Source organism: Tachysurus fulvidraco, chromosome 19 (assembly GCF_022655615.1).
Source record: "Tachysurus fulvidraco isolate hzauxx_2018 chromosome 19, HZAU_PFXX_2.0, whole genome shotgun sequence".
Lineage (NCBI taxonomy): Eukaryota > Metazoa > Chordata > Actinopteri > Siluriformes > Bagridae > Tachysurus > Tachysurus fulvidraco.
Window position 1 is genome coordinate 15,877,193 of NC_062536.1, and position 16,103 is coordinate 15,893,295.

General features: G+C 35.3%; 1 protein-coding gene across 5 annotated transcripts in view; it reads left to right on the forward strand.

Annotated features, from left to right (window-relative positions):
- chst11 (carbohydrate (chondroitin 4) sulfotransferase 11) overlaps positions 1-16,103 on the forward strand; it is a 49,870-nt gene that overhangs the window by 14,975 nt on the left and 18,792 nt on the right. For all 5 annotated transcript variants that reach the window (XR_003441300.2, XM_027151647.2, XM_027151646.2 and 2 more), the window contains one exon: positions 13,765-13,850. Coding sequence is in view for 4 of the 5 variants with exons in the window: in XM_027151647.2 (XP_027007448.1) it covers positions 13,765-13,850 (86 nt within the window). In the remaining variant the exon portion in view is untranslated. The remainder of the gene's footprint in view (positions 1-13,764; positions 13,851-16,103) is intronic.

Genomic DNA, 16,103 nt, shown 5'->3' on the forward strand with positions numbered 1-16,103 from the left:
ACATTCTCACACTCTCCTCATAGTGAAATAAACTATGAGCTTCTGTGGCATTCTATATACTCAACTGTACAGTATATATCCTCTCTGTGAACAATGTACTTCTGTACATCTTTCTCTTCTCTTCTCTTCTCTTCTCTTCTCTTCTCTTCTCTTCTCTTCTCTTCTCTTCTCTTCTCTTCTCTTCTCAGGGTGTGGCAGGTACAATTAGAGGTTTGTGGTGGGATTGTAGCCATGAGAAGCAGCGCAGCTTGTGCACTCATATAAATAATATATTAAAGATTGGTATATGCATATATGGACATCATTAAAAGTTTTTGGACCGTTTGTCTTTTATTTTAAAAATGAGTTCTTATATGGAGTAATCTGATGGAAATATCTAGGAAAGTACAGAAGCTGTCAGAAAGCTTAACTCCCTAAAGAGCTTCTAAGTAATGTTTTGTCCTCTGAGTCATTTTCATTTTCACTGTAACCTATGACCCAAAACACACTTTATCCATAGTGTAAAACTCCGGGGTGATTTATTCCCTGTTTAGTTGAAAGTTTTTTTTTATTTCCTGTGACAATTTATGAACACTGGCAAAGTATATAGATACTATATAGTATAATACATAGAATAACAGAAACTTAACATGGCAGATGTGTTTTGAAGATACGTATACAAAAATGACTAAACGAGTACAGCGCATGCAATTAGTGGAGTTATTGTTTTAAAAATAAAAGAGTGAAAGAGAATAAATGAATGCTGATAGAAAGCGAGTTATTTAAAAGCGAGTTATTTAATTGATATGAGGGGAGGATTTTAAGCCTGCTCATTGACTGTGAGTGAGCAGGAGACAAAATAACAAGTCTGAGATGGGCAGCCACTCAGAAAGGACATTGTATGCATTATAATTCCCAATATATATGCATTATAATTCCCAAATCTTAAATCAGGAGGGGAGTGTGTGTTTGTGTCTGTGTGTGTGTGTGTGTGTGTGAGAGAGAGAGAGAGAGAGAGAGAGAGAGAGAGAGAGAGAACGTAAATACACTTTTTCTTTCCTTTTTGCTGAATCAAGCAGCTTAGTGACTAGCTAACATACACACACATAGGGATGTTATTATGTTTTCACTGAATCGTCAGTTGAACTTCCACTGACCTTTATACACACTCCTGATGGACATTATTACATGCAATAAAAGGAAAAGCAGGCTTTATTACGGATTGTGCTCGTTATGGCGGCTCACTGCATATGTTATTAATGTCATTTCCGACATATTTTACTCTCCAGCACCCCCCCCGACCCCGTTCACACTCGTTCATCCGCTCGTCGGGTGTGTGGTCTCTGAATTGGTTGGAGTGTGTTTTGTTTGGCCGCCACTGCTGCTTTGTTTTGATGCATGAAGCTCTTGAGTGGCAGATGGCTTTCCAGCCTGCAGACGTGTCAGCACACACCAGGGAGTCCACACACACACACACACACACACACACACACACACACACAAAATATCGTCCAAGCACAGACTACCCGACTCACAACTACATAAAGGTCCTGAACCAAATACCAAAACACAAGAATGGTGCCTATAGGTATTTGTGTCTATAGTATGTACAGTATAGAGGACTAGTGAATTATTAAAGTTATCTTCTACTTGGCAGGGGTTTTTTTTGTTCACTTCTCTGAAGACTTTCTCCAAATTGAAGAAAGTCTAAATCCTTAACTACAGATCCTTTAATTAATCATTTTACCAATGAAATTGAATGTCGGTTAACTTTGGTAGGATATGTTCTTAAGCAGAAATTGCACACGATTCAATGTGATTTTTTAGGTAGTGAGTAATCTCTGAGGCTCTAATAATTTCATGTATATTTAAATTTCTTAACGCTGAATCTTCTAGTGAGAACTCTCCACGATTTGTAGCAAGAACTGCAGTAAGAAAAGTCCATGTGATCTGCTCTTACAGTATGTGCAGCAGATCCCTGAAACCAGTTTATATTCCATCTATTGTGCAGAATGTTAGCACAATAATATTGCTACTTATTTGGCATATCTGACCAAATAAGCATTTATTTAATGCAAAAAAAGTAGATGTCACTTTTTCATTTATTTTTCTAAGAAAGCAGCATCTGGGATCAGGCATGCTTTGACATGGACCTGGTGAAAGATTATTTTATTTTTGTACCTTGTCTAAGAGCAATTGTGCAAGTCCCAACACCTAGAATTGAACGCAATCAAATAACGTTTTGGTGTGCACTTGTGCACACTAAAATGGAAGGAAAGGCATGAAACCATATTTCCCAGTGTTTACCTACAATCTAAACTATATTTGAAAAACAAATGTAAAGGGTTTTGTGTAGGAACAACAGTAGATGTAGAACTGACAGGAACAGTAGGAAATGAAAAACAAGGAAATAAGAAATAAGCAGAGAAAATATTTAAAATATTCTCTTTTTACTTTGGTTCATGCGTCAGTGTGGGGGTGTTTGTCCTTTTATTTCCCTGTGAAAGAGAGGTAGAGTCCTTGGACTGTTTATAAGCCCTTGTGTGAAAGCCAAACTCAGTGATGGCTTATTCCTTAAATCATCAGACTGTAAAAATGTGCTGCTGTATATGCCTCAGTCAATGCAGCTGCAGACTCTTCTGGGTTTCAGACCTAAAACACAGTGAAGCAGCTGTGACTTAAGACAGTCTGTGTGAAATTTGTTTTCAGAATGGATGGAGTATAATTCTCTTTACACAAATCTTGAAAAAAATACCTCCCAAGAATTCATCAGATAATACCAGACACATATGTTGTTGACAGCAAGAAGCAAGAACCTTGCAGAGATTGTTAATATGTGAAAAATAAAGCAGAAGCAAAGAACTGTAGACAGTATACATCAGTATCTCTTATACTGAATATTCTTCTTCAATATTCATTCTGTTATGCAAAGTCTTATAGCAATCACATTTTACACATGAGAATCTAGTTTTGGGGAATTCTGCTCCTATGTCTAATGTACTTACAGGGCTGTTGTAACTCCTTGAAAAATATGCACCTTATCGTGATATCTGATAATGGTTGTGTCTTCCCTTTGCATTTGTTACAAGCGTTGACTTACTGCGAGTCCATTGCTGTAACCTTAATATAATTTCTGACCTCTTTCCTTTATTTTAGGAAGTTCATCAGTCAACTTAGGAAGTGTAATTTTTGAATTGAAGGAACATTTAAACAGTAAGAGAATAGAAAAAAAAAGATCAATTATATAAGGAATAGAGCTCTTTAGGTTGTGTAGTTATAATTTTTTCCCCATATTTTGTCTAAAATTATACCTTATACCCAATTTATTGTATCATAGATTGCATTTATTTCCTTATTCTTCTATTTTTGTAATTTATTTTAATATTTATCTATTCTTGAAAACTCTTTTTAATAGACTGTTTAATCTATATCTCGATTTATTTTTAAACACAGAAAAAAAAAACATTTTAGTACATTTCATACTGTGTCTGATTGTGTATGTGACAAATAAAATTTAAATTTGACCAAATCTCACAAAACGTTAAATATTTTCAATAACAGCAAATTCTCAAGTGATTTATTTCATTTATTCATTTCATTTATAACGACAAAAAAAAATCACAATGCTGATCCTTTAGCGGGTTACGTATTTTAAGGGTACATATTTTTAAACAGTTAAATGCGAGGCAAGACTTATAGTGCCTTTTTGGGTGGTATCACAACTGTAGGTATAGACCTCAGAAATCCCATTATGATTTATATCGCCACAAAATTGGGCTTAAACCCAACTTAATTAGCAATACACCAGCAGTATACCACTAATTTATGCAAATTATGTTTGCATGGCACAGAAATAGAGCCTGTAATCTTGCAGGAAAATTTCTGTTGGGTTTTTTGCATTATAAACCACACCTTAAAGAAAAGTCAGTCAGTCTTGGTTGTCTAAGATCCAAGTGCTGCCTTTAATAAACCTCACCACAAGACTCACTTTTTTTTAGAGCTAGAGATTTTAGATTAGCTTACTTTCTAAGTGGTTTTTATATTATGGGGTCCCTCAAGGCTTGACTATGGGCCCTTTATTATAAGTATTTATGCTTCACTACTAAGTATAATTGTTGATTATTTTCTTCTGCCAGTGTGCAATGTGTGTGTGTGTGTGTGTGTGTGTGTGTGTGTGTGTGTGTGTGTGTGTGTGTGTGTGTGTGTGTGTGTGTGTGTGTGTGTGTGTGAGTGTGTGTGTGTGTGTGTGCACATGTGTGTCTTGTCAGTGTGAATGTGATTTGAGAACACTACGGGACGCCGATCTGTGGATAAAACAAGACAAGATGAGCAGTGACAGCTGTTGTCACAGCCACCATGTGTGTCTGCAAGTGTGAGTGTGGCAGATTTTGGGATTCAGGTTGATTTATTCGGCAGAGCCAGAAGGAAAGAGGACATAAGGGAGAACCGGGTGGCAGTAGGTTTGATAAAGGATCTTTCAAAGAACACCTGGCATTAAGAAACAGCGATGTGTGGAGAGTACAGGAAAAAATAGAATTCTTTAAAAATAAAGATGGCTTTAGGTCATAAGAGATTGTGCTGTTTCCTTTACTAATTGATTTCATATAAAGTACAAAAGAATCCATCATAAAAGAGAGGAAATCTAAGGAAATCCTGTTATGATATAGGAGCAACATGCTGCATGAAATCGGGTTTTCCTCCACAGGATAGTCTTCAGGACAGAGAAGTTTGTGCTTTCCAGTTTCGTGTTAACATGAAGTTGTTTTTTGGTCTTCAGTAGAGAGAAAAGAAGAAGTGAGAACAGAAGATAACTTCATTTGTGCTTTGTCTTCCACAACATTGAACATAACTCTAAACAGATTAAAGATTATCGTTCTGTGGTTGCTGTGGTGTAAGTGAAATAAAACACTTCAGAAGATTGAAACTAATAAACTATAAGGAGGAAACATTAACTCCGCTTCACATCTGACCACATTGCACCGTTCCAACTTTGCTGTACCTGCATCCACTCTTTCTGGGGTTTGTATTCTTTTTTTGCTATCATAGTTTTTTTTTTACACTACAATATTAGTAACATGAGAATTTGAGGTGTGGCTGGTTATTATGTCCATGGCTCAAACTTCTGTGATCAATTTCTCACATCTACCATTACCATATTCTCCCCTAGTGTGTTTGTGTGTGTTTGTGTGTGTTTCTGTCTGTCTGAAAGTCCATTTAAATAAAACAGCTCATGGGTTCTGACTCAGAACTAACCACAGTCTGACTTCTAACCTCTGATCTAATGAATCTCTGAGTGAAACTTACAAGTTGTCAAAGTTCTGTCTCCACTTGGTCTGTCCATTTTTAGTCATATTGTGGTCTCAGTGATGGGAATTCCATTTCTAGCATGTGTAAAGAGTGTTGAGTAAACAGGAGTCAGACACGTGGAAATACAGTCAGCCAATTTGTCGCATGAATGAGACTTTTAACAGAGGAGCTAAAGTAAAGGCAAGGAGTTAAAAGTAAAAAATAACTATGGTTGGGTAATAAGACAAAAATATACTATGATACCCATATTACAATAAGACATTTGTATAGTATGTTGTATGCATGGTGATATTTAACATGGCTAATTAACTGCTAGCAAAACAATACTGTTGCACTTTTTACATTTAAACAATTTTGTAAATATCCAGAATGAAACCAGAAAAGTGTCCTACAGCATAATGGATCTCAATATTGATTTATATAATTAACGACATGCTTTCTCTTTTTCATATTGTCTGGTTTACACACACACACACACACACACACACACACACGCGCACACACACGCACAGACACACAATAATAAGTATATTATTAAATATCTAATGTGTAATTTAACTAATTTATCTTTATCTAATGTGTAGATTTATCTCACACACACATGCATGCACACACACACAGACACACAATAATAAGTATATTATTAAATATCTAATGTGTAATTTAAAGATTACAGATCTGAAAAGAAATTTAAATTTGAAAGCAGACAAAAAAATAAATAAATCAAAAGCCAAACTGCGTAAAATCTTCACACTGTGTCTCCTGTTGTCCCCTAGGGTTCACACACACACAGACACACACGCACACACATCTTATCTAAAGACTCCCAAGCACATCTTAATTAAGAAATGTTCTCTAGAGCATTCATTTAAATATTTATGAAGTTGTATCTTTGCTTCATATGACAGCTTTGGCAAAAAAGGATGAGCAGGAAGTCAACGTAAAAACTGTCAAAACAAAATGCAAAAGGTTTGCAACCCTTGGACTAGATAAAAACAAGTTGTCAGCATTGGGAAATAGCTCTGGTATATAATATTGGGAATAAACACTAATATTTTGTGTCTACATACACTTATAAACACTATATATTTTGCCAATGGAAAAATGGAAAATCTGTAATTTTTTGGAAATTACTTCAATGTGAAATCACAACACGCAAACACACACACACACACACACACACACACACACACACACACACACACACACACACACACACACACACACACACATTCTTTACCCTTGGCTTTTCTCTTCATATTAATGCTCAGGGTACATGTCCCTGTGAAAGGTCTTCACATGCACTATGGAATGCTAAATCATGCTTTCTGTGGGTTTACCTGTGGCACGTTTAGGATGTGGGTGGGTGTGGGTGTATTTCTGCCACAATCGTTGTCTTATTTTAACAGTGTAATGAAAGTAATCTGAAAGCACCATTCAGTTTGGCTTAAATGTCTATACCTTGAACAGTATAAGTGCTGGTTTGTGTCACGTAATATGACACAGTATCTTCACATAGCACATCCTATTCTGTGTGTTTACATTTTATAAAATTCCATTTCACAAATTCTACATAAAAAGATCACGTCTTAACCTTCTGAATCTTTCAGATTATTAACTATTTTTAAAGTAGCATGTAATTGATGTAATGCTAAGTTCATGCCAAAATCTTCAACAACGCTGAAAAGTTTTAAAGCATATCTAAGTCGACTCACAATTAACATCTTCATGCACTGGGATATCGAGCATTAAGTCGATGAGCATTGCAACCTGTTGATTATATAGTATTTAGCCTCTGATGTGCCGCCTTTTAGATGACTAACGCATCAAATACTTTAGGATGTAGTGCTTTATTTCTTTTACACCACACCAATTTGCCAACAATTAAAAGTTTTTATGTGTCAGATATAACTCAGGTATAAGGCAGCACAATAATTTTGCTCTACACTCAGGGTGACCTTTTTCTTTCCCATTTCGATCAGAGCCTTGCTTACAAATAGTGGACATCTGTTAGCACAGTAGGTAGCACTCGTCTCCGATGTCATTCCAAGGGCAGCAGTAAAAAAAAAGCAACAACAAAACACCAATGTAGCAATGATTACATGCGTCTGAGGAAGCATGTATTTGCTTTAATGTTAATGGATGCAGATTGGTATCTGCTGTACAATATGGTAGACTGAAAGAGCACACGAACTGGAAGGAGATAACTAAATAGGAAGAAAGAGTAAATGAGGTAACTGTGAGTATGTCTTAGTTAGCTCCCCAGCTCCCACGTTTGTGAGTCGGTATATCGTGTACACAAGTTTAGGAACAGGAAATATCGGAAATTTTCCTCCAAGTGGACATATGCCAGGGGTGCATTACAGCCAAATTAATAGTCCATAATAGATAATAGTCAATAATAGTCTTTCACACTTAATACTAAAATAATCATACTTAACACTAATTTTATGATACTTAATTATTAATACTTAATACTTATTAATACTTAATACTAATTAATTAATCACACTTTAAACTTTATACTTAATACTATTTGAATTTAAATAATAAGAAAACTTTCCAGACCTGGATGAGAATGAGCAAAACTCTTTATTGGTGCTGATCAGCCACTGCTTCCATTGAGCTCAAGGAGGAAAAACTTCTAAGTCGAAAGTATCAAAGAAAAAACCCAAACAGTGCATCCCCATGCCACCCAAAAAGTTCCCCCACAAAAAAGCAAGCAAGCAGGAGCAAGAGCGCCCCCTCCAAAGGAATCTCCTCAATATATACCCTGGCACCTCTAGATGCGTCTATACCTTCTTACGTCAATCCACCTGACCCGTCTGACTTTTCTCCTGACACTATAGAATTACAGCCCGTGGCACCCCTGCCTCATTTCCCCGAAAAACAAGTCTGCCCTTTTACCGAAAATTAAGTCTGGCCCGTTGTTGTTCCCGCCGAACTTCTGCATTATTATTAAAAATATCTCTTCCCTGTCATGTATCACACAGAAGACATGTCTCATGGACCAATCTCCCAATCTCCCTTTATACAATTACAATGAGTGAGTTTTCCTCTATCTTTTTCTATGTTTTGTATATGATGATTTGATATGATATGATTTCTCCGGATTATACGCCCATATATATATATATATAAGATGATTACCTGTATTGTATACCTACACTACATGATTACCTGTATGATTACTATGATTACCTGTATTGTACGCCTATACTATGTATATGTTGTATATGATTACCATGACAATCACATATAAACCATTTGCCCTACACTAAATTAATCACGTCTCTACATATAACATAAAGATATAAAATGATCAGATCAGTGATGATAATCCCTCAATCACCTACCATCACCTATGATTTAGGAGTTCTGATTTAGGATGTGATTATGACATACGACGTTTTATGATCATATTTTAGGATACGATTTTCTTGATTACAGTAACATCAGGTTCCAAATCAACTGGATTATATATTAGCGGTATTCGACTTACAATTAGATTTTTTATCTGGTTAGTAAAAGTACTGCTTTATTACTTAAGCTAAGCTTTTGCATTTTGTAATGTTGTTTTGCATATATTTGGAGATCTGTTTATGCTGACTCCTTAAATTTGCTAGACTTATGATCTCAGTCTGTCTTGTTTGTCCAGACTAGGCCTGCATGTGCATTTTATTTTAAGCCTTAGTTCCTCTGTTCTCTCCTAAAGAACAAGTTCCCTTCTTGTTTTTCTCAAATTCTCAGCGTTCTGAGTACCGAGTTTTATAACTTCAATAAACCCAATAAACCAACTTATTTCTGTTAACACTTGTCTCAAGGCATCTAACACTATATATATATATATATATATATATATACATATATTATATTATAATCATATAACTCATATAGCTCAACACTATTACAATATCTGGCCTAACCCCATATGTCCTACAACATCAATTGTAATAGTTCATATAATAAGAGCACATATCAATCTGTTTTTCCAACAGAAACAATCAACAATTGGGATGCATTGGGAAATTGATGACTTTATTACCTGTGATATTCAAATTTCCTGATAATATATAAGGTTTGTGTGATATAAATGTGACATGTTTCTTCAAGCAGGATCATAGGCTATTTAGTGATTTTCTTAAACTCTTAAACACTTAAAAGCCCTTAAACACATAACAAACATATACAAAAAAGTCAAGTAAATTTACAAATAACTAGCAAAAGTAATATTTTTAAGCTACAACAATGATGAAAAGCTATATTGGCTTGTGTTGGCTTTATAGTGAAAGCTTAAAACATAGAGAGCATCGATCCAGTGCAATGGAGGTATTTTGCTGTTAAAACAACCCTTAAAATGGCTGACCATTTAAAATGATTTAGAAATGTACTCACGAATAACCTACATCTCTCTTGTTTAAAATACAATTTTAGATGCACATTGAATTTTATGTTTATTGGAGAAATGTACTGTATTTAGCGCCTAATAAACTGGAAACTCCATATTTGCAGAATTTATTTTGAGAATCGGGACTTAGTTAGAATAAATATTAGAATAAATATAAATCTCAATGTCACCATGAGTTATTTCATTTGCACAAGTAAATTATAGTAAATAAGCCCAAAAATATTCTTTCTGTCCTTACTATTCAGTAAGGTGGGGAAAGCATGCAAAGATAATTAAGTCATAATTAGAAAGTATGAATATGAATATACACGTCACATTGTAGTTTTCCATTTATAAGTATAAATGCGAAAAATAATCCAAATGAAACCCCATTAAAATTTCCTTCCCACTGTGTTGCTATTTTGGCTGCAGCCAAGAACAATTATTTTGGTGGAATAATGGTGTCTTATTGTTGAGATACTTTTTCAGGTGGAACAGCCTCATATTGAACTTTATGCACACACATACACATGGCATTGCTCTTTTGTGTACCCTTTATTGTTTCTAGTCCTAATGGGCTGGAAAGTGTTTTGTGTGTAATGGCTGTAGAAACCAATTTTTCTACACTTCCCCTCTTTCCTTTCCATCATTATTAGGTTTTGCTCATTTGGATCATTCCACCCTCTGCTTCTATCATCATCCCTTTTTCTCATTCATCCTGTTTTGCATTCCTTATTACTAGACATAACAACTGGTGTTCCATCAAAAGCTGGGAGCAGCATAGCTACAGGGATCTGCACACACAACTGTGTGTGGAAAAACATTTAATATAAATCTCACTTGGGGGTTGCTGTTATACGAAAATGCATAGTGTGAGTGATGCAGTTAAGTTAAGTAGTGGAGCTATTGTTACCACCTTGAAGGCATTTTCCTATACCATGTCTTAAGGTTTTTGTAACTCTTATATAACAGCCAGTGATTTTTTTCTTAATTAGGGAATGACATTTACTTCAATTATTTTAATTTATTTACTTTTTATCAATTCGTAGTTACATTTAATTAAAGTTCCTTTTATTACTTGAATTATAGCTGCTTTAAGCAATTTGTTTATCACAGAGGTAGAGAGAGAAAGAAAGAGAAAGAGAGGTGATTGATACACCATAGCCATCATTGTACCAGTGTGACACAAAGCCAGCATTCACAGGACATGTTTTTTTTCTTTCCTGAACATTAGCACTGTTACGTAGTGATGGACCAAATTGCAAACCCTTAAAGACCAGTTACATCATGGCTTGTTAAAATGCTTCAATTATTTATGACGTCTGAATCTGATACACAGATTTTGTTTCAATACTTGTGTGTGGTTAGTGACTGAATACGAGAACTTTCGGATGATGAGAATTCCAGATGACGTCATCAGCCACTTCTGCTTTGCCCTAAAGATGGAAGAGGTGCATGGGGAATATTGCTCGGAAGGTTATGGAAGGGTATAATCTCCCAAATGTTTAACTTAACGACTTAATTTTAATATTGAAATATCATGAATTATTAAAACTTATTCCCAGTAGGCTTACACAAACTTAGATATATGTGTGTGTGTGTGTGTGTGTGTGTGTGTGTGTGTGTGTGTGTGTGTGTGTGTGTGTGTGTGTGTGTGTGTGTGGCTGGCTTTGTGTTTAAGTCTGTAGATTAGCAAAACTGTAAGTAAATGTTGTGTGTCACAATTATATAAACCTAACAAAGAAGCAGATTTCTCAGACCAATCCTATGATGCAGGTGATGTGACATTTTGACATTTCTTCAAAAAATGTGTAACTAGATTTCTTATCCATCTTATCCTGCCTTTAAATATGTAAAGATACATTAGGAAGAAAATTGAGTTTGGAAGGAAGTAGCAGAGAACATTGGTGCTTGTGTTAGCTTGCTTTGCTAATCCACAAATCTGCTGCGAAAGCAGTGATTGATACACAAATACTAGAGACAAAATACCCTGGAGATCTAAACACAGAGCACCTGAGCTAGCAGCTAGCTACTAGCTGAGGCAGCTTGGATAGCTATCACATAGCCAGGTTTTTAGGTCTGTTAAACAGACAATGTAAATGCACAGTAATGTTAGGAACAAGATACAACAACTGGAAATACAAACCTTTTCCTCAGATGCATGGGTAAATTTCTTGGAAACGTCTCAGAATGGCTAAAATGATATAGAAATTATGCTTAGCATTATCTGCTTACAAAAGCTTCTATTTATAATGCACACAACATCCACATCACCTTTGTAAAATAAATAAATAAATAAATAAATAATGCAAGAACTGTGATGAAGCACTGTTTAAGGTCATTGTCTTTATTTGTTCCTGCCTTACAATTCCATCATAAATACTGAATAATAGAAGCCATTCTTTGTAACGATCGAAATAAAAACCTCTAGAGCATAAGGACTTTAACTTCAAGTTGAAAATTGAATTCTGCTCTTACATCTGCTCTGTGTTATTGGATGCTTTTGTGTATGTATTCACTACACCTAATTAAATAAAACTAAACCTTTGCTGTGATTAAAATATTTTAGCACATGTCAATGTCAAATCATTGTTAAATGCTTTGAATGCATGAAGGCTACCATACTACTCATTTACTACTGTATGTTTCTGACTTATAAGATAACCTCAGGATAATGAAAGGTGAAACAAAGGAATGAAAGCCTTTTGGTCCATTTTAGAGATATTTACAAACGTCATTGACCAGGCAGTGAATATTGTGGACAACCCTGGCTGCATCTTTGCATTTTGCAATGTGCATTTTTCACCAAGGAATCTTCAATGACTTTGTGTATTTCTAAGTAAATGATTCATTCCTTCATTCCCATAATAAACAAAGGTGACAATCAAATTGTTTTTATTATTTAATTGTGTAAGAGTATAAGTTTATTCTAGCAGTAAATTATTTACAGACTTGCTGGGTTTTTAATGACTCATCACCTTTAACCTTCTTCAGTCTAATACAATTGTGTCTTCAGCAACTGGGATTTGTCAGAGGCGGAATAAATAGTGTTGAATGTCATGCTTTGGCTTAGTCTTTCATAAACTGTCTCACTGCAGGCTTTGCATAAAATACATAGGAGATGGCATTGACACGAAGGAGCACAATGATATCGTGAAAGCAAAAGGGACAGTGTAGATTTTTTTTTTGCATTCTATGAAATATTTATGAGATGTTCTTTAGAAACCCAGAATGTGGGTACTGGTATAAGTTTGGACATAGAGGATTTTCAATATTTTACACATTAAAGCTAATAATGCATGAGGCCTTTGGTGCCAAGTGAAGAATAGAGATAAATTCTCAATGAATTCTCAATTCTGATTGTCAGAAGGTGACAGAAGTTCAGGCTGCAAGACAAATCACAGGTTCATGATAATAGTAATGGCTGATAGAAGAGTTATTTTTTAGGGTACACTTTTAACAGTCAGAGGAAAATCAGGAAAATCTTTAAGATGGTTTCTATGTAAAACGACAAGCTGCATTTTTTTCTCTTATAAACTTTGATAGAAAGAGAAATAAGAAATAATCTGCTGGGGGAATGAAGTGATAACAAAAACTAACTTGTGTTGTGGAGGTTCCAGCACATTAAACACAACATTGCTTCATTACATTCCTTATATAACATAGACACATTTTATTCCTTATTCCTCATGTTTTATTACTCATTCCTTTAAATATAAATAGTACAACTACACAGTGTTACTGTCATTTAGGAGAAATCAATGATAACCAAAGAATTTAGCCGAACAATATGTATCAACACTTAATGTGTCACTGGAGATGTTCTGCTTTTTCAAATCTTTGCATTGTGTTTGATGCGCTATTGTTGGGCTGCGTGTGGAAATTTACTGGATTTGAGGCGCTGTGTTAAATAAAAGTTTAATAGCACCACTTGAGGATTTCACTCTGAGACACATCCGCTGTTTGAGAAGTGCTGTATAAGCACGTATGTGTTTACTGCTTTTACCCACATTTTAGCATTCTGGTTTTAGCTCTGGTCTGTGTCTGATTTACTGACCAACCGTCTGCCTTCTTCTCTGTTTGTTTTGCAGTAATGAGACACAACCCATTTGCAGCAGAGGGCTGCTGTAGAAGAGGCTCAAGAAATGCACTGCAGGAGCTTTACAACCCCACACAGGTATCTGTACAATAGGCCTGTAGGCTACAAATATCTGATTTCACACAGACTTTGTCTGACTTTGCCTTAAATATGTATATAGATATACAGTACACAGCCACAACATCGTAATAGGATTCAGTTCAGGACTTTGATTCACTTCAGTTTGAGGTCACAAACAGATGGCCGTACATTGCCCTTCAGGATTTTTTATGATTTGAAACATTAAAGTGTGACAAACGTGCAAAAAAATAAGGAAGGGGCAAACACTTTTTAACACCACTGTACTAACTTAAATGTACTAATGCATAAATGGTTATGATCATACACAATACCCAAAATGTCATTTGATACAGTATGGTCGGTATGGTGGTGTGTTGATATTGTAAATCTGTCAATACATAAAAATAAGCACTGCCTGAATACTTTCCTAGCTTTCCATTGTCAATGTACAATAATTGACATTTCATATTCACAGAATGAAGTTCTGAAGTTATATCTGAAGTGGTTTTAATCTGTGACATGAGAGAAAGAATTAAATGTAACCCTATAATCCCCAGTTAATGACTTTGATAGCTGCATACTTTAATATATTTCTATTAATTACTTAATAACTTTTGAAAAATGTAATAATCAATTATTTCACTATAGTTACTCAATATTTATTATTAGGATCATAAAACAGCTTTCAGACTATTGGATTTTATAAAAGGAAGTATGCTTTGAAATCTCACAGTAACCTTTCGACCCTGACTTCAGTGCTTGACCAGGTTGCTATGGAAACTCTATATGGAACTCAAATCCCCATTTCCTTTCTTGTATAAAATTTATATCAGCACCACTCTGCATAAAGGCAATGTCTCCTCTAAGTACATTTTGCACTTATTAAGTTCATCCTTTTATAACTCTCTCTCTCTCACTCTCTCCCTCTCTCTCACTCTCTCTCTCGCTCTCTCTATCTCTCTCGCTCTCTCTCTCTTTCTATCTCTCTCACACACTTTGTCCACTTCTGTGTATTTTGGAGACAAATGAACATTGTTGCCATGCCAACTGTTCTTCTCTGAATAAGAGGAATGGGATGGACTTGGAGCTATAATCACATCTGGCATTGTTTTACATTTTTAAAGTTTTAAGAAAGTTTCATTCCTCCTGTATACACAAGGAATGCCTTGGCAATGTAGACAAGAAGATTTTATGATGCTTTGTCATTTTTAATGAAGCTATAGTATCTCCCCTGCCTGCTATTAGCACAGTTATGGTGCTACATCATGCATCACTTGTGTTCATCTGCAGTGTCTTCACGATACAATCTGGAAATGCTATTCTGATTGCTTTCAGAAAGAGACTAGAGCAGGCATGATTTTCCCAAACCATTTTTGCATTGCCAAACACCTTCTATGAGAAGACTTTCAGGCTGAATATAGCAGTTTAAAAGCAGTGGAATAGAAACCAGGGCTCATTGCGGTAGCTTTTCAAGCGAATTTAAAGAAGAATCTGGGATGTTTGATATTAGGTATGCAGTATAGAAGAAACTGGGCTCTGGTTCCTGCTGTGAGATGACTATGGCTACTGTTTCAATGCAGTTTCGCATTACAGTATAAAACAGCCAAGGATTTCTGAAACATTTCAGTTCAGGAATGTTTTCTACCAGGGGGTGCATAATCCTCTTTTTAGGACAAACACACTCCCACTCAGTTCTTCACTCCCACAGCTCACAAGTTATTTCCACTGATCCTTACTGAGGTTTTAATAAAACCAGTGCACAACAGGAGAAGAGGAAAAATACCAACCTCCCAACAAGTTTCACCTTTCTAGAGTGTTTGCATATATATAGAACTTTTATAACATAAATATATAAAGCACATATTATTTTTCCTCTTGTATTGTAGTTATCTCTACTTGTGAAAAGATGTTCACGTTCCTATAGCTAAACATATAGAATGTCTCTGCAAGCCTAAACAGAGAAAGAAAGTGTGTGTCCATTTTATGGTTCAGTGGACCATGAGGTGATGTGAAGCATTTGAAGTTTAATTCAGTCCTTAGTTGACTTGCTGAAGCTATTATAGGAAATGCCACAAAGAAGAAGCACAGGGTTCTGCTTTGGTGAAACCACTGGATGTTCTGTAGAAACAAGAAGAAGTATACTACAACACAACAAATAACAGAATTATATAAATGGTAAATATTGTTAAGGGCAGAGTTTCCTTCCTCACTCTTGTACTTTGGAACTACATATATTTCCTATTAGCTCTTAGTTCTTCTGTGTATTGAACA